Here is a 27,467-nt window from a genome sequence, read left to right as displayed (position 1 = left end):
CCACACAAGTGGCTCAGGTAGTGCAGCTCATCCAGGATGGCACATCAATGCCAGCTGTGGCAAGAAGGTTTGCTGTGTCTGTCAGCGTAGTGTCCAGAACCTGGAGGAGCTACCAGGAGACAGGCCAGTACACCAGGAGACGTGGAGGAGGCCGTAGGAGGGCAACAACCCAGCAGCAGGACCACTACCTCCACCTTTGTGCAAGGAGGAACAGGAGCACTGCCAGAGCCCTGCAAAATGACCTCCAGCAGGCCACAAATGTGCATGTGTCTGCACAAACGGTTAGAAACCGACTCCATGAGGATGGTATGAGGGCCCGACGTCCACAAATGGGGGTTGTGTTCACAGCCCAACACCGTGCAGGACGCTTGGCATTTACCAGAGAACACCAGGATTGGTAAATTCGCCACTTGCGCCCTGTGCTCTTCACAGATGAAAGCAGGTTCACATTGAGCACATGTGACAAGAGTCTGGAGACACCGTGGAGAGCGATCTGCTGCCTGCAACATCCTTCAGCATGACCGGTTTGACAGTGGGTCAGTAATGGTGTGGGGTGGCATTTCTTTGGAGGGCCGCATGGTCCTCCATGTGCTCGCCAGAGGTAGCCTGACTGCCATTAGGTACCGAGATGAGATCCTCAGACCCCTTGTGAGACCATATGCTGGTGCGGTTGGTCCTGGGTTCCTCCTAATGCAGGACAATGCTAGACCTCATGTGGCTGGAGTGTGTCAACAGTTCCTGCAAGATGAAGACATTGAAGCTATGGACTGGCCTGCCTGTTCCCCAGACCTGAATCCGATTGAGCACATCTGGGACATCATGTCTCGCTCCATCCACCAACGTCACGTTGCACCACAGACTGTCCAGGAGTTGGTGGATGCTTTAGTCCAGGTCTGGGAGGAGATCCCTCAAGAGACCATCCGCCGTCTCATCAGGAGCATGACCAGGTGTTGTAGGGAGGTCATACAGGCACTTGGAGGTCACACACAATGCTGAACCTCATTTTGACATGTTTTAAGGACATTACATCAAAGTTGGATCAGCCTCTAGTGTGTTTTTCCACTTTAATTTTGCGTGTGACTCCAAATCCAGGCCTCCATTGGTTAATACATTTGATTTCCATTGTTGATTTTTGTGTGATTTTGTTGTCAGCACATTCAACTTTGTACAGAACAAAGTATTCAATGAAAATATTTCATTCATTCAGATCTAGGATGTGTTATTTGAGTGTTCCCTTTATTTTATAGAACAGTGTACATATTAAAACATATAAAGAATCCTGCAGGTAAATATTTATTGGATTTTGGTGGTTTTTGCCCTCATAAATCAGGACACAGTAAGGTTAAACACTTACCTCCTGGATGGATGCTTTCTGAGGGGGTGAGGATGGCTGAGCATGAGCAGAAGGTTGCTCTGGACTCTTCTGTTGCTGCAGACGTTGACTTGGTTGTGGCTGAGTCGGCGTCGTAGGTGTGTATGTCTGCGGTGCCCTTGACTGTGACTGGTAGCCCTGATGGTGGTGATGGTTGTGTTGAAGCTGCTGTGTGTTTCTGGATGTCTCTGCCCTCAGAGGACTGATATTATCCCGAACAGGAACAGAGGAGTAGCGGGACGGAGACTCCAAAGCAGACTGGGAAGGGGAGTGAGGAGAAGTCTGCAGATGAACGGGAGGGAAAGAAATTAGAAAATGTTGCAAGCCTGTATTAACTTATATTAAAGCAGAGGATACAGAGAACAGCGGTTTAAGTCAACCCTTTTTTACTCATTTTGAAAGAGATAAAACAAATCTTGCAAAAATCTTGTAAAGATTACAAAAAAGTGTGACACGGTAATGACCTATAAAAAAAAACCCTCCATAAAGGGAAGTCCTAAAGCGCTGTTTAAGCTATTAACTATCCATAATGAGAGGGTGAGTGGTTTAAGCTCCCTGCTGTGTACCTACAGTACTTGTAAGACTCCTATTTTGAAGTAGGAAAGGAAGTCCATCTCAGGCTTGTTAGGAAGGTTTGGTATCAAGGAAAATACTTGAATTTTCTGTTGATGGTGCCTTTCTTAAGGCATGGTAAACAGAAGCAAACACGTTTAAATACTTAAAGCATTTTGAACAATATTGCTCTAACATGTTTCCTGGCTGACCAGGATGTAAGTCGACCAGCCTAACAGTCATATATACCTGATATTAATATCCAGCTCCAAAAATGTAAAAATGCCAAATATCAACATTAACATCGGTATCTGCATATGTTAACTGACATATTGGTATTAGTCTGATAAGTAAAACAATATTATTAACTGATATTTATTTAATCTTGTTGCTGTTTGTGTATGAAAGGAGAGGCAAGGGGGACGACCATGTGGTATATGTTTGGCCATGTGAAAGTGATGCACCACAGGATTGTAGGGTGTTTAACTGAAGCAGAGACACGCAAAGTCAAAAGAGTAGAAAAAATGTGTATAATATCGGTAAATATCTGTTATCACATAATTATAATGTCCGTTATGAATTACGGTCATATTGGTGCAGCCTACTGAAATATTCTACGCAGATTACAGATGGTTTAAAACGGTTTGAAATCCATAAAATCTTTGCTGTTTGTAAAATCCAAACAAAACCTTTTAAAATAAAATTTCTGATCTTGTTAATCAAATATTGTTTATGTTTTTTCAGAAGCCTTGACTGACAAGAAAAAAATTTACTGTAGCACATAAACCTGTGGGAAGTCAACTGAGGGTGTTTTCACACCTATGGGATTTAGTCCGGTTTATACAACCTCTGGTTCATTTCCTCCCTTGGTGCATCAGTTGCACTAGGAGTGCGTACCAAAACAACAGTACCGAGACCACCTGCTCCAATCGGTTTTGGTACAGTTCCAAACGAACTCTACAGTGGTTCGTTCATGGTGTGAGCTTATTTCGACCTCGATCCAACACAGCTACCAGGTTTACGCTGCAATCTTAAGACATGTACAGGGGTTGGACAATGAAACTGAACCACCTGTCATATTAGTGTGGGAGGTTTCATGGCTAAATTGGACCAGCCTGGTAGCCAGTCTTCATTGATTGCACATTGCACCAGTAAGAGCAGAGTGTGAAGGTTCAATTAGCAGGGTAAGAGCACAGTTTTGCTCAAAATATTGAAATGCACACAACATTATGGGTGACATACCAGAGTTCAAAAGAGGACAAATTGTTGGTGCACGTCTTGCTGGCGCATCTGTGACCAAGACAGCAAGTCTTTGTGATGTATCAAGAGCCACGGTATCCAGGGTAATGTCAGCATACCACCAAGAAGGACGAACCACATCCAACAGGATTAACTGTGGACGCGAGAGGAAGCTGTCTGAAAGGGATGTTCGGGTGCTAACCCGGATTGTATCCAAAAAACATAAAACCATGGCTGCCCAAATCACGGCAGAATTAAATGTGCACCTCAACTCTCCTGTTTCCACCAGAACTGTCCGTCAGGAGCTCCACAGGGTCAATATACACGGCCGGGCTGCTATAGCCAAACCTTTGGTCACTCATGCCAATGCCAAACGTCAGTTTCAATGGTGCAAGGAGCGCAAATCTTGGGCTGTGGACAATGTGAAACATGTATTGTTCTCTGATGAGTCCACCTTTACTGTTTTCCCCACATCCGGGAGAGTTACGGTGTGGAGAAGCCCCAAAGAAGCGTACCACCCAGACTGTTGCATGCCCAGAGTGAAGCATGGGAGTGGATCAGTGATGGTTTGGGCTGCCATATCATGGCATTCCCTTGGCCCAATACTTGTGCTAGATGGGCGTGTCACTGCCAAGGACTACCGAACCATTCTTGAGGACCATGTGCATCCAATGGTTCAAACATTGTATCCTGAAGGCGGTGCCGTGTATCAGGCTGATAATGCACCAATACACACAGCAAGACTGGTGAAAGATTGGTTTTATGAACATGAAAGTGAAGTTGAACATCTCCCATGGCCTGCACAGTCACCAGATCTAAATATTATTGAGCCACTTTGGGGTGTTTTGGAGGAGCGAGTCAGGAAGCCACTATCCTGCAAGAAGAATGGCTTAAAATCTCTCTGGCCACTGTGCAGGACTTGTATATGTAATTCCCAAGACGAATTGACGCTGTATTGGCCGCAAAAGGAGGCCCTATACCATACAAATTATTGTGGTCTAAAACCAGCTGTTTCAGTTTCATTGTCCAACCCCTGTATGTGTTGCATTATGGGATGCGTTTACAACAGACAAACTTTTTCATAAAACATAAAGCTCTATGCAACTTGAAAAATGTCCTTTTGGTATATTTGTTAAATAATTTACCCAGAAAACTACTAATAAGATCACACTCCCCACATTTTTGACTAGCTAGGGACAGAGTATCTGCTTCCTGTATTTACATTCGGTACTCCCACCCCAGACACATCTGACCAATAAACAGAGTGAACGTTCTCATGTTGTCCATAGTGACAGATTCTGGAAAAAGTTAAGTCTCATCAACTGATTCGGAACAAAGTAGCAAACTACAGGTGTGAAATTATCCAAAAATGCATGCAGTAAAAATAAGCTTAGTGATACTAACGTAGCCAGCGGTACTTTGCACTGGGTATGCTTCCTCTGTTGGGCTGATCTCCTGTCTCATCACCCAGATCGGCTCCACCGGTTGATCTGGTGTGTAGGGGGAGCGCACCGTTTTGGTCTTCACTCCCTCAATAGCCTCTTTGATGTCTTTAATCGCCAGGCTGATGGCATCTCCTGAGCCCTTTGGAACATCCCCTTGGAGACCCGCCAAATTCCGCTCATTCTGGGCTTCACCCAAACCAGCCGGTCCAGGTGACTGGGTCTTAGATTGGGTTTGTGGCTGTCTAGATGCTAGCCTACCAGTCTTTGAAAGAGGGCTTTTATCAGCATCGTCACCCTCGCTGTCGGACTGCCCATCATAATGGTGCAACCGGCAGCCAATAGAGCGGTCTATAGGGAAGGGACGTGACCCACGATCCCTACTCTGCCTTGGAGTGTGGTGGCAACTCTCTGTGGGGGAGGATGGAGCCCTTTTTTGAACATTCTTCAGTCTATGTCCGACAAAGGACTCCTGCTGGGACTCTTGCTGGGCTTTGTTAGATTCAGTTCTCCGACCAGATTGGCGACAAGGTTCCCGTTGCAGTTCAGGGTAGGAGGTCATAAGGGGCTCAGGAAAAGAGTTTGGATGACATTTAGGCTCTGAATACGACTCAAAGATGGGCTCTGTGTATGTTTTCTGGTGGGACTCTGTGTAAAATTCTGCATAGGTTTTCGGGTGAGACTCAGAGCAAGAAGTTGAGTGAGACAGCGAACAGGATTCAGAGCAGTCCTCTTCCTCTTCTTCAGGTAAAGGGTTTTTGTCAGGTAATGAGCTCATACTGATGTCCTCGCTAAAGTGGTCCAGCTGGGGAAAAGGTGGAACTTCAGGAGAGGAGGGAGGAGTTGGTGACTGTAAAGGAGGTGGGCTGTGGAGTGGTCCGTCCATACTGAGCGAAGCGGCGCTCTCTGTGTCCGAGCAGAGATCTGTAATTTCACTTCCCTGAGCAGTAGGATCCTCTTCTACATTCTCCATGATGTCCTTCCGGTCCTCCTCCACCCTTTCAACTTCTTCTGCTATTTCATTGTGGCTACAGCTTGGGTTGCCTGCTGTTAGGTGAAAGTTTCCATCATCCTCTACTTCTTGTTCTTTGTTATCTTTGACTTCCTTTGATTCCTCTTCATGGTCTGCTTTGTACTCATGGTGGTCTTCTTCAGCTTCAGCCGGAGTATGTTGGGGCTGAAGCTGCACGTCGTCCATTACAAGACCAATAGAGAGGTGGGCAGGAGTAAGAACACCATCTGGTGTCTGATGAGGAAATCCTTTGTCTTGTGATTGGTTCATTGCAGGATCAACAAAAGAGCCTTCCTGCTCTCGTATTTCTGCTGGGCCTTCTCTCTCTCCAACACCAGACGGAGATTCCTGGATTTCTCTAAACTGCTGCTGCTGTCTGTGATTCCTAAGTCTGGGGTTTGGGTCACCATGGCGGCGATAGCGGGTAACGGCAGGGCGGTGTTGTGGCACTGGACGGTGCTCCGCATCCTGACTCTCTGCCCCATCTGACCTGGTATAGACGACTGCCGAGGCCACACCAGGGCTATGAGCCTGGCCTGGGCTCTGACCTTGCTCCGACGGAGGCCGCCGGCGGTGACGAGGAGGTCCGCGTCCTGAAGGGTGGTGGTGGTGATGTGTAGAGTGATGATGATGACGGTGGTGATGGTAAGGAGTGATTTCCCCATCCTGGTTTTGCATCTGACATGGCCTCCAGGAACGACGTACAGGCGGTTCTCCGGTGGTTCCATTGGACTGCCTAGTCCTTGGAGCCACAGAGGCTTCCATCTGCTCCTCGCCTGCTTCCCCCGTGGCATCTTCCTGACACTTTTGACTCATTGCTGGGACGTGATTGGACTCGGGCTTGCAGGACAGCTTTTCAGATCATTTAAAGAAAGCCACTCACAGAACAACCTGGGAAAGAAAGAGAAGAAATGAAAGCATCCAAAAAGACTAAACCTTTATTACGCTGAAAGAGGCATTGAAAGCTCAGTAGGTCAAACTTACCCCGAAACCCAGATATTTATTTAATTCAGATTATTGTCTGTGACTTAATTGACTGAAGGGCATTTTATTTTGCATGTGCTAAACCTGGTTGATATGTTTCTTTTGCCCATTTCACACAGTTTTGTAGATGTACTTGTGCTTGTTATAGCCATCTGCTACCACTTGGGGGAACTGTAAAAATGTTTGAAACAACTTGGCAGTTTTCTCTTCATTTTTGTCTTTCTACAGAAAAGACAAAACTCATATTGAACAAAGAAATTGTTGTTCAATATGTTGCAGTGCCCTAAAAATATTTTCACACCCCTTGAAAACATTTCTTAACTTTGTTACGTTACAACCACAAACTTAAACTTTCAGTAAACTTCAACTTTATTGGAATTTTATTTGAACTATGTACAAAGTACAATTGCAAGGTTGAAAAAAAAAACATACATGATTTTCAAAGCTTTTATTACAACTAGAAATTGTAGAAATTTGGTGTGTTTTTGTATTCATTCCCCCTGAATGGATACATTTTAGAAACGCCTTTCTCTGCAGTTACAGCTGCATGCCTTTTTAGGGTATTTCACTACCAGAGTTAGACATCTAGAGACTAAAACGTTTGTCCATTCTTCTTTGAAAAATGGCTCAAGCTCATTCATACTGATTGGAGTGTTTGTGATTATCAGTTTTCAAATTTCCCACTACATCCTCAATTGGAGTTAAGCCTGGACCTTTACTAGGCCATTCTAACACATGATTAGGCTTTGATCTAAACCATCCCATTGTAGCGCTGTCTGTATGTTTAGGGTTGTTGTCATGCCGGAAGGTGAACCTCCACCCCAGTCTCAAGTCTTTTAATGCCTCTAACAGGTTTTCTTCCAGGATTGTCCTGGATTTAGCTCCATCTTTCATCTCCCCAGCTACCCCGCCATCTTTTAGAGTAGTAATGTTGTGTTCGGCATGATGTGCAATGGTAGTTTTCCTCCACACAGAGCCTGTGAATGCATGCCAAAAGGTTGAACATCAGTCTAATCTGACCAGGGCACTTTTTCCATGTTTGCTGCGTCCCCTACATAGTGAGTGACAAACTTCAATGGGACGTGGGATATCAGAGTAAAGGGGAATATATACTTTCACAATTTCAATTGAGAAATATTTTGCAAATTATAATTTTATTTAACTCTACAACTATGCACTACTATGTACTCAGGTTGTCATATAAAATCCCAATAAAATTCAATTCAGTTTATTTATATAGCGCCAATTCACAACACATGTTGTCTCAAGGCACTTCACAAAAGTCAGGTACATACATTCCAATTAATCCTAACCACTGAACAGTGCAGTCAGATTCAGTTATTTATTCAAATTGGATAAGAAGTTTTTCTATCTAAGGAAACCCAGCAGATTGCATCCAGTCAGTGACTTGCAGCATTCACCCCTCCTGGATGAGCATGTAGAGACAGTGGACAGTCACTGGTGTTGACTTTGCAGCAATCCCTCATACTGAGCATGCATGTAGCGACAGTGGAGAGGAAAAACTCCCTTTTAACAGGAAGAAACCTCCAGCAGAACCAGAACCAGGCTCAGTGTGAGCGACCATCTGCCACAACCAACTGGGGGTTTGAGAGAACAGAGCAGAGAAGGAAAAAGAACACAGAAGCACTGATCCATGAGTACTTTCTATGGGAAGGAAAGGTAAATGTTAATGGATATAGCTCCTTTAGTCGTTTCATCTAGAAAGAAAGAACAGATAAACTCTGAGCCAGTTTTCAAGTCTAGAGTGACAGAGAGCACATAGTTAGTCATAGTAGAAGCTCAGTCAGTAGTTATTTCTAGAAGAGATAAAGGGTTAAACACTGAAAGACAGGGCCATGTGGATCATCGGTAGAGGGTGAGCATTAAGTTGTTGCCAGCAGAAGCTTGGACGATGCTTCTCTCCAGAAAGGTGTCACCGGTAGACACAGAGTCAGGCCAGGTGTAGCTTCTAGGAAGAGAAAAGAGAGAGAACAAAGTTAAAAGCTGAAATAACAGCAAATAATGCAAAATTGGAGAGTAGTGTGAGAATGTAGCGAAGAGGTTGAAAGTGTTCATTATGTGCACAACAGTTTGGGGTTGCAAAGTGACAGAAAATGAAAGAAAATTCAAACCGTATAAATATTTTGTGAGGTTCTGTATTGGAGTTCACCTGCAGAGTCATTTTCTGTCATCCTCATCATATTTGGATCTTTACTTTTGTGTCTCTCAGCTCTGATGCAGCTATTGTCTAGTTGGTTGAATCCACCTTTAATTAATAATGTTACAGCAGAGAGCATCACACACTGGGTTTTATGGATGAACTGAAGACTATCTGTCTAACATGTCACTAAAAATGTCATGTAAATCTGTGTTCAAAGGTCATCAGACAGACTCTGATAGTCTCTTCCTTTCCTATTGAAAGGCTTGACACATTCTCCATTGGGCTATTTCTGCAGACAGGCCTATCCAGTAGCCGTACTCTCTTCTCCCTCCCCCACAAGTATCCTGGGGGTTAACATCGTCTCATTGAGAAATGCATGGACCTTGCTGATGTTGCATTCATTTAAAGAAACCAAAGTATTGCCCTATCCTATGAGTTTGATCTGCTAACAAACCAACTATCACATTTATTTCATAACTGAGTCCAAACTCTAACTTACCTTCATCATGAATTTTATTTTAGGAGGAAGGAATCTTTTTCAGATAATAAATGTGAAACAGTGACTGTCCACTGTCTCTACATGCTCATCCAGGAGGAGTGACTGCTACAAATATCTGACTCGATGCAATCTGCTGGGTTTCCTTAGATAGAAAAACTTTTTATCCAATTTGAATAAATAACTGAATCTGACTGCACTGTTCAATGGTTAAGATTAATTGGAATGTATGTACCTGACCTTTGTGAAGTGCCTTGAGACGACATGTGTTGTAAATTGGCGCTATATACATAAACTGAATTGAATTGAGAACAAAACATCAGAGGATCATGATTTCAAACTATTTTATTTATTTATTTTTATCCTCAGAAAGCTCACTGTGGGAGAGCCCCCATTTTTACTGTACGAGCTACAATAAAATAAAATACAATCAGCAAAAAGACGGAGAAGGTTCAAAGCAATAAGGTTAGTAATTAAACACTGAAGCTGGAAGCTGAAATCATTAAAGTCAGTTTAAAGTTTTGTTGCAGCAGATCTCAGATGTTCGGTGCCTGATAGCAGAGGACAGATCCTGATGCTCTCTGCTCTCTACCAAGTTTTGAAGCTTGAAAGTTGAGTCTGGATTGTGAACGATGATAAAATAATAAGTTCCAGGAAAGCAGATCTGATAATGAAGGAGGTCCTTTTAATATTCCCTCTTATTTCCTGCCATTATTGCAGCTTTTTTTCTTCCTTGGGATTGCAATCTGCAGGGGTTTCTAGCAGTGCTTCAGAAGCAGTTATTTGCTGAATTTCTACACAGAGTTTCTTCCTTTGTTGTGAAGAGTCATCTCTAACGCCCTGATCAGACACTAGTCTTCAATTACTACTGGTTCTTCTAACATTTTGAAGAGAATTTCATTAGATGCAAAATTAGACTGAAAAATTTCTCAGGAAATCACAGTAAACTGCCGACAAGCTGGTGTAAGACTGATGCTTGGTGTGAGAGGGATCGTATTCGCTTCTTTACGCAGAAATCACAATACAACCACTAGCTTCAATGTACATCGAGTGCACAATTATTATGCAAGGTGTATTACAGAGAATTCATTTCCTTGCTGAACAACAGTATTCCAGTCAATGCAAACTGCTATTAAGCTTTAGTCTTGAATGTTTCAGAAAGTAAAAGTGAGGTTTTGGCTTCTTAACAAAATCTTTGTCCACAATTATTAACTATCAGAATTATGATACAACTAAATGAAAAGTGAAAATGTTCCCATCTTGTTTGGTTTATCTGTTAAATTGAGAATAATAAACACAACTTAACATTTACAAATAAACATTTTTGACCTAAAGAATAAAATAAGTGACCGATGTAGTTGCCCTTCTTTCTTTTCAAGTTCTCTACAGGGTTTGGGTCAGGTGAGGAAGGCCTTGGCCGGCTCTTCAAACAGTGGAATATTTCGATGCATTTGACAGACCTTTGTCCTGCATCACTGCTGAAGGAAGTGTTCTCTAAAAACAGGCAGTAGGTTTTGGATTTTGAGTCCACTTTCAACATGAAATGGACCTACTCTCATTTTTAATAATGCCAATCCATACCACTACCCCACCTGCGCCTTGTTGGCGTCTGATTGCCTCTTGTGACCCTGTTGACCATTTGCAACAAAACGTTTGATGGTTCTGTGACCACGCCACAATAACTTGGCTTTAAAGAGTTCAAAAATGTTTAGAATTTTCTCAGTCAGTTAAATATGTCTCTTTGACCCATTTTGCCTGAGAACTAAAAGCTGCCCAATAATCATGCACACCTTGATGTATGGTGTTGACCTCCTAAGGCCACACCCTCCCTCATTAAGCAAATACACATCACCAGATATGCTCCAATAAGCAGTCCAGTTCATGCAGCTTGGAGATGATGATGACATGATCAAAATTCTCCCTTTTGTAATAATTGTGCACACAGTGTGTTTTATTGAGATTTTACGTAACTGACCAAAACAAAGTAGTGGTTAATTGTAAAGTCGAAGGAAGCTTTTAAAAAAATCCATATCTGAAAAGTGTGACATGCATTTGTATTCAGTCCCCTTTACTCAAATGTGTCCAGTGCAACAAACTGCCTTCAAATGTTAGTCAATTAGTAAACACTGTTTAAATTAATCTGAGTAGAAATGCAGCGGTTCTGTTTCTGGCGTCCGAGGTTTGTTGTAAACATTAGTGAACAAACAGCACCATGAAGACACAGCAGACAGGTCCAGGAGAAAGTTCTGGAGACGTTTAAAGCTGGGTTGGGTTACACAACAATTTCCCAAGCTTTGAACATCTCACAGAGCTCTGTTCAATCCATCATCTACAAATGGGGAGAGAAAGGACAACAATTAGTCCCCCTTTCAAAACCTGGCCTTTATGGATGCGTGGCCAGAAGAAAGCCCTTGTTGAAAGAAAGCCTCAAGAAGTCCCGTTTGCAACAAGCCATGTAGGACACAGCAAACGTGAAAAAGGGAGCTCTGGTCAAATCAGACCAAAATAAAGATTTTGGCCTACATGCAAAATGCTATTTGTGGAGGAAAACTAACACTACACTTGACCTTGAACACACCACCCCCACAGTGACACATGGTGGTGGCAGCATCATGATGTGGGGATCTTTTTTCTTCAGCAGAGAAGCTTGTCAGAGTGATGAGAAGATGGATGAAGCTAAATTCAGGAGAGCCCTGATAGGAAGCCTGTTAAAAGCTGCAGAAGACTTGAGACTGAGGTGAATGTTCACCTTCAAGCAGGACAACCACCCTAAACATCCAGCCAGACTTACAATATAATGGTTCAGATCAAAGATTATTCATGTCCTACAATGGCCCAGTCAAAGTGCAAACTCAAATCTACATATGGATCGGTAGCAATACTTGAAAATGATGCTCACAAACGCTCTCCTTTCATCTGACTGAGGTTAGCAAATAAAGTGCAAAAATGTCAGGTTTTAAATGTGCAAAACTGGTACAGACAAAAGGAGGTGCAAAGTGTCACAAACCATTTGAATACAGATTAACTGCCACATTCTGGATTTTTATTTGTGAAAATAAGTGATAACCATTGATTTTCCTTCCACTTAACAGTTAAACAATACTTTGTGTCTGTGACATAAAATCTCAACGAAATACGTTGAAGTTTGTGGTGGCAACGTGACAACATTAGGAAAAGTTCAGGAGGTATGAAAACATTTGCAAGGCACTGTAATTACATAAAAAGGCAAACATGACAGGATTTTTAACTTAGCCTCACCCTGTTTTTGTTTCACTAATACTAAAAATGTATTCTCCTCCGAGAAGCAGTGCACTTTAATCCGCAGCGTTTATCCGTCCACCAGCAGCTGGCAGATGGTACAAGTTGGAGAAGGAGGAGGAGAAAGGGCACGAGGACAAGGAGGGGTCTTTATCTGGTACCTGATAGGAGCTGACTTAGGGGAGTAGATAGGGCAGCACTCTAAATAATAAATGTGTTCTGTGAATGAGAAACGAGCATCCCCGTTTTGATACTTATTCAATACGACAGGTCTATCAGGGTTTCCATCAGAAACCCCCCGTCTGCACGACTCACTGGCTCTGACGTGTCCAGTGTGAGAAAGACAGCCAGAATTTACTGTAACTTCTTAGATATCAAATTGGGCGCTGAAAAGGTCAGGGGAAGAACAGCAGAGCTAGAAAGCCTGGTTTAAAGTACAAAAAGCCTTTTAGAATGTTAGCAATGGTCTCTTTACATTGTGGCTTTCGCAAACCTTCTGAATGTTCCAGTGAGAGACGCTCAAGCCATAATAAACAAAATCCAAGAGAATCCAAGCTGATTGAAGTTAAGTGTGAGGTTCTACAGTCACTGATGGTTTGAGGAGCCATGACATCTACTGCTGTTGGTCTACTGTCTTTTATCAAGGATAAAGTCAGAGCCGCCATTCTCTAGAAAAACATGGCAGCAATGTGCTCGATGGGCCAGAAAACTGGTCTGACCGTAATCCGACAGTTTTAGGTTTTCTTTTAAGATTGTCCTGATATTTAGCTCCATTCATCTTCGCATCAACTCTGGCTAGCTTCCCTGTCCCTGCTGAAGAAAAGCATTCTCACAGGATGATGCTTTGGAGTGTTGTTGTTTTCATAATGACCATCCTCTTTCACATGCTGTCTGTCTCCCTACATGGATTGTAGCAAACTGCAATAGGACGTCTTATGGTTTTCTGGTAGGTTTGCAGTCATCTTTCTCCATGTTGACCCCAAACAGCTCAATTTATCCTGACATTAAAAATCACACAGATTGACTCTATTTGCTAATTTGGTGACTTCTGAATGCAACTGATGGCCGGATTTTATCTAGGGTTATCAGATTAAAGGGGGCTGAATAAAAATGCACACCATCCATCCATCCATTCATCCATCCATTCACAGTTTTTGTTGTAACATAACAAAATGTAAAAAAGTTCAAAAGGTATGAATAAATAAATAAAAGGCACTCAGTGCTTATTGAGCAAACATTAAAAGTAAAACTGGACCTCTTTGTTTGTGTACGAGTTTGACCAAAACATCGATCTTTAAAGCTGATACTCCTTTGTGTTCATACATTGGCTAAAAGTGGATTTCCTTGTAACTCAGTAAAGTTGTGGATAAAAGGAGTGCATTCCCCATACAGAAGTTGTTGTATGTTTTAGTTAAATGTGGACATAATGAGGATCAGACCTGAAACTGGTCCAAGATGAAAGATGGAGGGCAGAGGTCAGTGGTGATCCAGTAATTTGAGCACAACTACCAGGATGGGACTTTATAATAGGAGAGAGCAGGAGTGGGTAGGGAATCCCAGAATAACTAATGGTCTTCTCTGCCTGGGGTTTCTAAGGACTGACAAGCAGTGGAAACTTGGTTAGATGTGGAGAGTTGGGTAGAAAATGTCCGTCTGGGTCACAGATGGACCGGCAGCGAGGCTGATGGTCGGACCGGGGCTCCGAAGCTTTGAAAACAAAAGCCGCACTTCCATATGTCGAGCTGCAGTGAAAGCTGCTCAATGGGAGACTTGCAGGCACATTAACTTACTGAAATCGACAAACATGCCCAGACAACACTTCAAGCGTGCAGTAGACACTCTAGATGCATCTGTTTAATGGTTCCCTACGTTTAGGATGAGTTAGCAACTGTAATTGTAAAAGGGCATGTCTCTGAAGTACAAAGATGAACAGAGACAATTCAATCTGACAACAAATGTATAGGAAAATAAGTAACATTTTCTATCAATGATTAAAATATTTACTCTAAAGATTATTTGTACATTTCAACCTTTATGATGCAGAAGAAACAGTCACTGTGTGCTCCAACCAAAGAGGAAAAGGAGCATTTAACAACAAATTCCTGCAAACCAGCTCTCTGATGATATGGGGTTATACCAGTGCAGTTCTGTGATGGTAGCAATAATGCAGAAAAGTCCAGCAAAGATTTCTGAACTTATGATGGCTTTGAGAGACCATCTTTTCCAGGGATGTTGATGCATTTTTCACCAGGACGATGGAAAAACCACATCCTGCACCCAAAGCCAGGCCCAAGAAGGATGATGCTGGGCTGCACTGACCAATACCCAGTAGAGGATGTAGAATCCAAAACTGTGACAATAACTAGGACCAGTGGCGTGCACAGACATTTTGGGGGGCAGGTGCTCAAGTGGAAAAAAAGGGCACCTTGTGCGGCACATGGAGCTGTTGGTTGCCTTTGTAGTGTGAGATTTATTACAGGCACAGCATGAACATAATTTATATGTATTACTAAGCACCCACAAAACAAACTGTCCTGTGGGTTGAAGGGAAATGACCACCCAGGAAAAAAACCTCAAAACAATAATGCATTTTACAAAATTCTTAAGAAAATAAGTTCTCATAGACTGATTTAAAGTTAGATTACTGATTCACAACCTGAACTTCAAATTTGAAACTTACGTTATTCTTCATTTTTTTTCGTTTTACACGCTGAGCACAATGTGTTTGTCTTGACTATATCATTCTGTACTTTTATCACAAAATGTCTTTTGCACCAAATAACCGTATGTTGTAGCAAAGCAGGTTACACTGCCAAATTTACCAGGTGGGTCACTCTAAATGAGTTATCTTCAGTAACCAGTGACCATTCTACAGTGTAAATCCTCTATACCCAGAAAATGAGTTATAAAATCTTTATAGTCAAAATGAAACCAACATCAGAGACTAAGATCATAAGAAGAATCATCTATACTTCTGCATGTAGCCAGTGTGATATATGACAGAAAGTATTCTTAGAGAGTAAAAATTTATGAGATTAGTCCTGAGAACTGATAAGATGTCTGCTATTTAGAAATTAAAATACTCTGATTACATCATCATTTTTACATGCACAGAAGTAGAAAATACAACTTAGCCTACATGCCCCAGATTTACTGAACTTTATTAAAGGTATTTTAGTAGTGTATGAATTGTAATGTTAACCAGCTCATTTGGCCGTATTTGCAATAAAAAAAAATAAAAAAAACATGAGTCAAACAGAGGTCAGCAGGGACCATAATAGCAAATGTAATACCGACATCTATGAGATAGATTTGAATTTATTTATTTATTCTAATTTAATCTAAGAGTTAAATCGTAGACATTCTCCTGGTGGCGGCCATAGAAGACATAGCGGGTAAAGGTATGCCATTGATTGGCCTGTTCTGTTTAGATAAAATGGTGGCAGGTGAAGTTTTAACTTTTTCATTTGAAGTTTAGGAAGCAAGTGTATTCGTTTTGTTTGTTACCTGGATGGTTAGCCGGCCTGTCGGCAGGACAGGGCTCTTTTTGTTGGCGGAGGAGAGGAGAGAAGAGGTAAGCTGGACCAGCGCAGGTCCAACATGTGTGTTTGGGGGGGGGGGCTTAGTTGTCGATCAAAATTTCAAAACGTGGGGCACTGGTATTATAGGCCTTTAAATTCAGAAATTTTACCTTGGGCCCCACACTATACACTGTAAAAAAAAAAAAAAAAAACATTTCAGGAGGGCACTTTTTTGTCCATAGGATAAAAGGGCAGGTGCTCTAGCACCACCTAGCGTCCCTGACTAGGTCCTAGCACTGTTGGACACCTTGAGATGTGTGTGCAGGAACAAGGAAAAAAAAAACAAACGGTGAAAGTTTCCAACGCTTGTTTGATCCATGCCAGAACTACCTTAAGGTGATGGAAGACGAAAACATTATAGAGGTAAGAGCCATGCTAACCTTGCTAATTGCTAAAATAAAGTGCTTTTAGACAGTTTTAAAAGCCAAATAATTTATGTCTTCACACAAAAATACTGAAAATTTTCATTCCTTCTCTATTTATTAAATGCTTCAAAACTGAAAACTGCCAGTCTTGGCCAATAAATGCATCAACGAACAGCATTTTCTTTGAAGCGTTTCATTTTTATTAAAAGTATGATAAAGTCGAGGGACGAACAGGAATAATCTTGTAATTAAAGATGGAGCGATCAGACGTTTCCTGGCTGGAACTGATTTCCTTAGAGGTCTGACCTGCTGTGACATTTCTCATCATTTCCACTTTGTTTCTCTAGGGACTATTAGGTGAAAAAGAGAAAAAATGCTGCAGGTTCTTGGATAGAGGTAGTAGTTCTGATTGCAACAGACAAAACAGTAGATTGTCTGAAGTTATGCATCAAAGACTATATCACCTTTATTTACATCTAAATTTTATTGAACACACAAAAATGCATTAAAATACATGCTGCTGCTTGACGCATTTCTAAATTGAAAAGGGTGAGTAGATATTTTTGATGGATTTAATGGTTGGGGGGAGGTGTTTAAAACAAATCAGATTTTTTTAATGATTTGGTTGCAGATCACAGCCTGATGGTTCAGATATTTTGAACCCACTTCCATCTCTTTGCTCATGTTTAATCATATTATTCAGAGTGCCTTCAAAAGTTTTCACATTTTTATAATGTTATAAACACAAACTTCACTGAATTTTATTGGGATTTTGTTTAATAGGCAAACAAAATGCAGTGCATAAATATGAAGTGGGAGGAAAATGATCAAAATGTTTGGTTTTCTGCCCCCCTTTTGACTCTGATACCCCTACAGAAAATCTGGGTCAACCAACTTCATTCACAGGTCACCTAATTAGTGAACAGTCTGCCTGTGCATGAATAATTTCTTCTCAGTATCCATCTGTTCTGTTTTTGGCCTCAGAGGTTTGTTAAAGAACATTAGAGAACAAACAGCATCATGAAGACCAAGGAACACAGCAGACAGGTCAGGGAGAAAACTGGAGAAGCTTAAAGCAGGGTTAGGTTTTAAAACAATGTCCCAAGCTTTGAACATCTTAGAGACCTGTTCAACCCATCATCTGAACATGCAGAGGACGGACCAACTGGAGACCTACCAATACACAAGAAAACACCTAAACTGAGAGGCTGGGCGAGGAGGGCATAAATCAGAGGCCCACGGCAAGAAGAAAGCCATAAGAAGTCCTGTTTGCAGTTTTCCAGAAGCCATGTAGGAAAGACAGCAAACCAAAGGAAGTGTTCTGGCCAGATGAGCCAAATGAAAGTCTTTTAGCTACATGCAAAATACTATACGTGGCAGAAAACATGACACTACACATCGTGAACACTTTACCCATGGTGAAACGTGGTGGCAGCATCATGCGTGTGAATGAAAGATTTCAGCCTGTAGACGTTCTAAGCTGGTAGACAGACCCAAAAGACCTGCAGCTGTAGCGGCGCTGAAAGGTGGTTCTTCAAATGCTCTCAACATTTTTCTACACCACACATAAAATGTGTGCAGCCTAACGTGACAAAATGTGGAAAAATGTAAGGCGTACGAACACCTTTGCAATTGGCTGTAACCACAATGGACCAATAGATAGTTTTAGGATTTCTTTTAGTTATTTTAAGAAATCTTCACACTGTCATCCAAATTTTGTATGAATTGATGATGATAATGTCGTAGATTAGTATTGGGTTCTGGATCTGCTTCATAGCATGATTCATCCTCTGTGGGTCTCTGTGAAACAACGTGAAACACCCATTGGTGACAAGTTCTCAGCCAGCATATGGTCCGTGTTGGGATGCATCAATTATAACCTTACAGGCGTCAGGGCCGCTCAGGATGATGAATGCATGAGCTTAAACAGGCAGGTGCTTTTATTTTGAAGGTCTATTGGGCTTTTAAACCCCTCCTGTGGTCAGATTCGGTTTCATTAAGGCCCAAAGGTTTCTCTTTTTAAATATCTGTAACAAACATTGTGGTTCTGGGCCTGTTTGTCCACACTGCAGGGTCAGCGCTATCACAGAGACGCTGTTCCCGTGTTTCCTGGCAGTTAAAGAACAGATACACACCTCTTTATTTTATAAATCCATGACATTTATTTTGAAAATGTAAATATCCATAAATGTTCGAGCTGTCACCAGTATAAACGTCGGTCCTCGAGATTTTTCCCGCAGGTGCACAATCCGCCATGAATGAACGGTAATCTGTAAATATGATTAATGACCTCCTAATCGACTGTCGGATACGACAGCAGCTGATTTACCTTTATGTTAGACGAGGAGAGGCCCAGCTCCGGTGTCCACATCGTCCCTCTGTCCTGTCCGCGCCCGGCTCGGCTCGGATCGGCTCGGTTTGCTCCCTCCTCCGGACAACCTGCTCGGATTAAAGCGGAAAGCTCAGCCCCCTCCCTCTGCACCGTGACATCAGAGCGGATTAACAAGGCACAAAGCGCCTTTAGGAGCGCAGCTGATGCTGCTGGTTGCGCAAACAAACAGCTCTGTGCGGCGGTTCCGACCCGCCTACACCATCAGCAGCAGCAACCTGCAGAGTCCTGCGACACAGTGCCGAAATCCGCCGCTGGGGGCGCTGTCTCCCTGCCGGGGGAAATTTCTGATGACGTTATGAGGCACGTTCATACAAAATTACTTAAGCTAGTAGAAAACGTCCAAAACCTCACAGAATAATGTAAAATTCAGCCCATTAATAAATGTTATGCTATTCAATTCAAAGATACTTTATTGATCCCCGAGGGGAAATTAGAAGTCCAGTACAACCCATCCAAACATACATCATGACACAAGACAAATGGGGGACAGGTCACTGAAGCTTTGCTGCCCACTCACAGGCGCTGCCCTTGCTAGATGAGAAAAGAGGCCATATTAGGTAAGTAGAGGGGAAAAAAAATCATATTTCACACTTTATCCTTAGCAGGATACAGTTTGAGATTGCAAAAAATCTCAGCACGAAGAAACAACAAGTTTACAAAACAACATCCTGCTGGGAACGGTGAAGGCGATGTGAGAGGGGTGCATATGTTTATCATGAGCATGTGTGTGTGTGTGTGCATGTCAGTGTGAGCAAGTAAGTCCATGAATCACTGTCCCAGAGGCCATTGTCCTTGATGGTACGTTGGAATGTTCATCAACCGGCCACAAAGTTCTGAGCAGGTCCACAGATGTCCACAGACCCTAACCCTATACAGGTATGCCTAATTAAAACTGAATATCATCAAAGCGGTTGTTTATTTCAATAGTTTAAAATGTGTTTATTTCTGGTGGTTATGACGTGCAGATAATTGAAATCAGTTTCTCGAAAAAATAGAATTGAATATTACAGGAGAGCAATAAAAATAATTTCTAGTACAGACATTTTATGGCCTTCATTATCACGAGGAAGACTATGACAGGGAAGATGGCTCCTCAGAGTGCTGCATACAAGCATATTTATAGAAAGTTTAGTGAAAGGAAACGTTTTGCTAGAGAAAGGTCCACAAGCAGCAGGGATAGTGGGAGTAGACTTTAGAAAGAGCTTGACAAGGCTGTAGTCCTGGGCCCCAATGTCCTGAATTTTCTGCAAGTGGGCAGAAGTTATGGTTTCTCTCAATGACAGCAAGTCATCCAGGTCCCGGAGCAGCAAAGCAGTCTCCATTACACACCACCTCAATGTTTTACTGTCGGTATGATGTTCTTTTTCGGAAATTCTGTTAGTTTACACCAGATGTAAGGAGACATGCCTCTTTCAAAAAGTTGCACTTTTGCCTCCTCGGTCAATATTTTCTCAGAACTCTTTGGGGATCATCACAAAGTTTTTAGTTTTTTTTGGCAAATGTAGAACTGACATTTGTGTAAATTTTGGTTAGCAGTGGTTTCCACCTTGGAACTCTCCCATTGATACCAGTTTCACCTGATCTCTTTCTTATTGTTGGATCTTGATCACTGATCTTAGCTCAGCCTGCAGAGCTTTAGATGTTCTGGGTTCTTTCATGACCCGCTGGATGAGTCGTTGATGCACTGGTGGAGTAATTCTGGTAGGCCAGCCACTCCTGGGAAGGTTCACCACTGTTGCATGTTTTCTCATTTTGTGGATAATATCTGGTAACTGTTTATTTGCATTATTTACATTTTTGCTTGATATTTTATTGTTTATTTACTTTTGTGTTTTTTAACAATTGAATTGGTTATTATTTTAATATATCTAAGTGATTTTATGGGTTTTATTGTTCTTATATTTGCACATTACTGTTGCAGATTTTTGAAAACAAAAATAATAAACCAGATGACACTTTTACAGTAAATACATTGTCTACTAGTTTATTTTGTTTACTTCTAGTAATACTAAAGGATGTATATAGGATAATGTAAACACTGCCAGAGCTGCAATGAGTTTATAGTAGGTGTGTGAATGATCTGATGATCTGATTGATTGTAACAATCCATATTAGTGGCAGAAATAGAGGGCCCCAAAGTCAAATTTCACTCAGGGCTCCGTGGAGGCTTGGGCCGGCCCTGTTCTCCAAAAGCGTGTTCATCTTAGAGATCTTTTAGCCAACTTCATGTTGTTAGAGGGGTACTACCAATGTTATATCTTGAATATACTGGTTTGGCAGGAATTGGGCCTGGGTGTGGTGATTGAAACGAAACAAAAGCAACCTGGTGATTCACAATTAATTCGTGATTATTAAGGGGAGCAAATTTTATTTTCACATATGTCCAGGTGGCTTTGGACAGAAATGACCACGTAAAAACAGCTTTTTCTAATTCCTCAGGTTACAGACAGAGTCTAGCAGTTACAATAAGAAATGGGACTTAGCCGTTGCAGTGTGCATGGCATGCAGTTTTACACTGCAGTCGGAATATACAGGAAGATCTCAGAGAAAGGGGGAGCTACTGGTACATTAGTGTCCACCCAATCTGTTGTCATTCGAGCACCGTATCAGAGTCTGTTTCCACACTGAGCAGCATTCTCATCTACGTCACAAACACCTTTTACTCCCTCTGGAGTGCCCGTTGCCGTGACAACAGGATGTGATGCGGGAACAGTGATGGTGCGGGCCGGTAACCATGGCATTCGATCTGTTATTACCATCTAAGGGGACCTTGATCCCACACAGAGTGGCCGCTGCTCTTTGTTACAGAGGAAGTCTGTGAACCTTTAGGTTTAATGTGACTCGTTTTTAAAGACTTGACTGAGAACAAGAATTTTAAAATATGTCAGAGTGTGAGAGAGGGAAAGATTGTCACTCTGTCATGCAATCTGTCTTTTATTCTCCAGGTTTATGTCCCCACTGTTCTATTTTCAGAGAACACATCAATAATTCGTGTAAGTGTCTTGTTGTCATACATGAATAAATCTTTATTCTGAACTACATAACCTACAGTAAGCACAAGATAAACACATACGTCATTATGATCAGCTGTTTGAAATAATCAAGGGTTCAGATACATAAAAATCTTTTATCAAGTTCCATTTATTTCTGCTCCTTTTGATTACAAGGCAGACACACAGGGGTCCAGAGAGATGCTGCTTACTTCAGTTCTTTGTACATTTCCAGTTTCCAGCTTATCCTCCCCATACTTTGACAACTAACAGCCTTGGTGTTTCTTCATACATTTTACTTTGTAAAATAAAGGTTTAATATTAATATTGCTTTGACACTAAGTGATGTACGTTTGTCTCAAAAGTCACCAAAGACAGATTTGTTGCTATGATTGATAATAAATATTGAACTGCGAAGAGAAAAACACTAATCAGTTGTGTCATTATGGGAGGTGAGTTAAATAACAGTTTATTGTTTTTATCATGTCAGGTGTTACTGGGTGTTTTATATGAGGCGGGTAATACATTTCTTCTCCAACTTGATGTGTTAGAAGTACGAACAAGAGTAAAGATTTGAATGACTTTGACAAGAACCAAAGTGTCATGGCAAGAAGACTGGGTCATCTGCAAAACTGTAGCTCCTGAGCGGTGTTCGGGGTTTGTAGTGGTCAGTATCCGTCATAAGTTGTCCAATCAGTCCAATCTGTGATGCAGGTGGAGAGCAAAAGTGGTCCAATTCACCAGAGCTGCTGTGGGTCGGATTGCTGAAGACATTAACGCTGGTTCTGATTGAAAGAAGTCAAAATACACAGTGCATTGCAGTTTTTACGTCATGTGGATATGGCCAGGTGCTGCGATTACCTGGGGGAACACATGGCACCAGAATGGACCATGTGAACAAGGCAAGCAGGCGGACGGACTGTGATGTTTTGGATAATGTTCTGCTGGGAAACCTTTAGTCTTGCTTTACAAGTAGATTTTACTGTGACAAATACCACCGATCTAAGCACTGTTGTGCATCATATACACCTTTTGATGGCTGTGGTCTCTTTAAGTGGGATCATGCACCCTGCCAAGATGCAAAGATATTTCAGGAATGATTTGAGGAGGGCAACAATGAGTTCGAGGTGTTGATTTGGCCAATAAACTCCCCCAGGCATCTGTAGGATGTACTGGATAAATGAGTCTGATCAATGTAGACCCTTCCTTGCAAAATACCGAACTTAAAGGATCCCCTGCTAACATCTTGGTGCCAGATACCATGGCACACAGTGGAGTCCATGCCTTGATGGGTCAGGGCTATTGTGGCAGCCAAAGGGTGTCAGTGCACTAGTTTTTGGTGGTCATAATGTTATGTGTGATTGGTGGAAATGGATATGTAAGGGTAACTACCTTTTAAAAGTCAGCATGAGATGGAAATGGCATTTGGAAACTGTTGCATCTGTTGCTGTGAGCTGTCAGTCAGCTGTGTATAATGAGCAAATGAAGTGAAAACCTCAACAGTTCCCTTTTTAGATTTCTATTTGTAAAATAAATTCAAAACCACAAATAATTTTCCTTCCACTTCATGATTATGTATTATGTCATATTAATCCCATAATATATATTAAAGTTTGTAGAAAGAAAAAGACTTGATACTCATTACCATTTTCAATACCGCAGTAACATTTGTTAAAGGTACTGGCTTCTTTCTAGTTAAGAGCATAAATATGATTACGAAACGTATAACAGACATGCTGGTTGTGTGTGTAGAAGCCGCATGGTGAACAGCTGAGGCCGAATTTTGTGGTGATACCATTTTGTTTTGTTTAGTTTCTTTTCTTATTGATGTTGGGACCCAGCCATGGATTTCAACATTAAACTCTTATACAAACTTTCTGGAACTTTCAAAATAAATTGCATTAACCTACTTCCGGCACAGCCAAGCAAACTGTAGATGTGGACTTCCCATGATGCCACTGGCTGCATAAAAGCACCCCCCTTTCCAATGGTCCGACCTCTACCACCCGGGACTCCGCTGAGAGACTGGCCGGAGAGAACAGCGCGCTAATGTCTCTTTGCTAGCAAGAAGACATAAACTCTTCAAACTGGATCCAATTGTGTCATACGATCCCGTAATCATATGCACTAAGTTAAGTACTGATGAATTACTGTTGAAAGAATCCGGTATTCATTCATAAAAAGGGGTAAATTAAGGTATAAGCATTGCTTACTTTCTCTCTGAGGCCTGCAGAAGCAAACTGTCCCAGAGAAGTCCCCAATAGAGAAGCTGTCTCTACAAGCCGAGTGAAGCGGTTTTCCCTGCCTGAGAGAAGGACAACAGGAGCCGCATCACCGTGGTTACGGTAACGTGCAGTTTAGCCGGCCGACAGAACAGCCGCCACTCCACACAGCTAAGGAGGTTAGCTGTAGCTAACTGTTTAAAGACTGTGGACGTTTCAAACTTCGCCACCTTGGACAAAGTTCCTCACCACAGTTCATGAGGTTAAGTGTTTGGCCAGAATAATATAGAAGTGATTTAGATTGAAAAATATAGAAGTGATTTAGATTGAAATGATCTAAACGTTTTCCATTTTATGAAGTTTGGTTTTATGTTCTTTGCTTGTGTGTTTTTAAAGTTAAGACAAACTTTACTTGTTGGGTGATTTTAAACAGAAGATTGATCATAACGCGCCGTCTGCGCTTATGTATTTTAACCCTTTTATTGACAGTATTTTTAAAGGTGTGTGTTTGATTCTGGTGCTAAGCTGTCAGCCTCCTTTGTTTGCTTCAACTGCTAACAGCTAAGGACACTTGCTTGCTGCCAAATAATATTTACCCAGAAAGGTTAGTTTTCAATCCAGTAAATAATGTGTCCCTGACATCATTTTACTAAATTTGATAACTAAGTAAACACCATTAAGACCATTTCTCCAGAAAGATTTGGCTCTTTTCCAAAATATTCCCTTAATAATATTTCTTTAAATATTATTTCAATAAATAAAGGCAGCTAATTAGACCCTGTTGAGAATTAGTCATCCAGAAGGTTGGTCTTATTCAGCAGATCATTCTTAAAACATTATTTTATTAAAATAATATTTTACCTGATCTTGCATTGTGAATGGTTGTCTAAATGTTGCTGATTATTGCCTAAGTTATTTCCAAGACTAACTTAACTTCATTTCCAGATTCTTCAAGATAATCCTTGGTTCTCAAACATAAACATTGCATGGTAATGTTGCATCACTCTTTTGGTCATGATTTTCAATCATCTTTAATCAGCTTGTTTATATTGTACATAGTCCATTAGTCTTCATTATTCTTTAATTCTGCTTGGTAGTTTAGTTGGATTGTTTTAGCAAAGTAAAGAGTTTGTTGATTGAAATATGTTTGACTTTGAGTTGACTTATTTTTGTTAATAAATTCTTGTATTTTAAGAAATTGTGTGAATTCATTCCATGTCTGTGCAGAGTTTATGCTGTTCAGCCTTACTGGGCTGGTATTCACAGGACAACCCTTAACAGACCGAAATATTATTTGATAAAATATTAAAATGTTAATATTAAATATTAAATAATATTCTCAGATTCATAATCCCAACATTGATTCAACTTCTTGTAATTTAAATATGTTTGGTATTTGTAGAAATGGTTTCTATCAGCTTTAAGCCGTGATTCTGACATTTTTGTGGATACCACACACATTTATGTTTAACTAAGGGAATAAAAAAGTTAAATTCTTCCCCCAGTACTGGGGGCTGTGGCTTAAGAGTCTCGTGTCATTTTCCTGTGTGGTAAAATTACAAACAGGAAAATGACATGAAGTATAAGCATTAATATACTTTATAGAAGTGTGTAACTTTGATTCAGTCGTGTAATTACTGTATTTTATTAGAATTGCTTGTGTATAGTGCAACTGTGTGCTTCCATTTGTCAATTTGATGTTGATACAAATAAATGTTACAACTGAGGGACAAATAAAGGATCATTCTATACTAAAATAAACGGTTTCAAAACAAACATGAATCTTACAGAATATATTTTACAGTGTAAACAAGGATCTGGTCTATGCAGAGGTGTACAGCAGCAGTTTCTTTCTTTCTGATAATTTTGCAGATTATTTTCTTGGGTGATCAACTACAGCAGCATTGTAGGTTGTTATGGGTTCCTACTTTTTCTGCTATAATCATCAGCTTCAGTCTGGCTCCACCATAACCTGTTTTATTTTTAGCCACATTAGAGGCTCATTTGGCTAATAAGCTGTAAATGTCTTTACAACTAAAGAGTGGAGTAATGTTCAGGGGCCCTGGTTTGCTTTGTTGCTTCACTATGTAGTATTTGACTGGGCTGTCCGCTGATCAACAATTTACTGCGTTAATTCGACTGCAGTAGAACAGAGCGATGCGCAATTAGAACGAACCATTGCGTGATTAGAACTGAGCGCTGCTTGATTTGAACATACCTCCGAACCCTTTGTGTTTGGCTTGTTGGCTAAAGAGTATGTTTTTTTTTTTTCGGTCTGTACTTGCCATGCACAGGTTAAACATCTAGCAGCAGTTGATTGTTTTGGTCTGGTGAGGCTGAACAGAGGGGAGGGGCTCAGTGTCTCTGTTATTGCAGCGCGGCTGCTGGAAGAAGTGCGACCATTTGGGCAAATAAGAATGGGTCGGTTAATAGTGATTTTGACACAAACGTGTAAAAGCTCAAGGGGTGTAAATCGAAGGATGAAATAACTTTGCATGACTCTGAGGTCATTTGGAAGTGATCTTTAACTTCTGTAGAGATCAAACCTTTTCTCTGAAAGCGTGTTCCAAAGTTTCTGAGCAGAAGCGGTGGTCTGGGCTGTTCTCAGCAGCAGGGCGGAGGCTTGAAATCCCTGAGGCAGTAAAACACACGCTGAGGGCAACATGTCATAACTGTATCATCCTGCAAACAAAAGCCTCTGAATGGACCGCATGTGGCATCCTTCAGTTATTTATTCTGCCTCCGTCTCGTTGTTTACGCAGGAAATTAAACAAAAAAACACAGATTGAAGACGGAAATGCAAACCAGTTGGAAATTACAGACTTCTGTGAGGTGCTGAATGAAATCAAAAAGCTGCTGAAGCCAAAATTTCACCCAGAAGATTTGTAATCTTTCCTGCACTGCTTGCATTTACACTTTGAAGTCCTTATTTTTGAGGCAGTTTCTCTCAAAGAACCAGCTGGGAAGTGAATCAGGTTCTGCCAAAACCAGCTGAATACACAATCAGGGGGGAATGTACCTTCCTGTCTGCTCTGAAACTGCTGACCGTTACAACTGGTGAAGACCTGCAGCAAATTAAAAGCAGAGTTCACTGATTTAACAGTAACAAAATTAAGAAAAGAGAGAAATATCTGGTAGATGGGAAACACATGTAGATGACGGTTCTGTTCTTTTAATGAATAGAGCAAATCCTGGTGATGCTTCAAAGTTTTTCTCCTCAGCTGCTGCTCGGAAACTTGACTGAAAATGGTCAGAACCCAGTTTGTTCCACTGAATGGGTTCCCCAGAGGACAGATTGTTTGCACATGAGAAGAGGACAGCCCTTTTTTTGTATTTGAGTCAGATATTTAACAGCAGAATATTTCCACATGGTTGCTTTGTATTTAACTACTGACGCTGTG

At 41.3% G+C, this 27,467-nt stretch overlaps 2 protein-coding genes across 4 annotated transcripts in view; one reads left to right on the top strand and one right to left on the bottom strand.

Annotated features, from left to right (window-relative positions):
* LOC124872887 (amyloid-beta A4 precursor protein-binding family A member 1-like) overlaps positions 1–19,107 on the bottom strand; it is a 34,294-nt gene extending 15,187 nt beyond the window's left edge. The window contains exons 1-3 of the mRNA XM_047373306.1: positions 18,792–19,107; positions 4,568–6,508; positions 1,355–1,654 (exon numbers count right to left, since the gene is read on the bottom strand). Of these exons, the coding sequence (XP_047229262.1) occupies positions 1,355–1,654; positions 4,568–6,433 (2,166 nt within the window). The 5' untranslated portion in view covers positions 6,434–6,508; positions 18,792–19,107. The remainder of the gene's footprint in view (positions 1–1,354; positions 1,655–4,567; positions 6,509–18,791) is intronic.
* LOC124872889 (MAM domain-containing protein 2-like) overlaps positions 1–27,467 on the top strand; it is a 61,588-nt gene that overhangs the window by 7,420 nt on the left and 26,701 nt on the right. The window lies entirely within an intron of this gene.

The sequence above is a fragment of the Girardinichthys multiradiatus genome, chromosome 8 (genome assembly GCF_021462225.1).
Source record: "Girardinichthys multiradiatus isolate DD_20200921_A chromosome 8, DD_fGirMul_XY1, whole genome shotgun sequence".
NCBI lineage: Eukaryota > Metazoa > Chordata > Actinopteri > Cyprinodontiformes > Goodeidae > Girardinichthys > Girardinichthys multiradiatus.
This window is presented reverse-complemented; position numbering and strand designations above follow the sequence as displayed.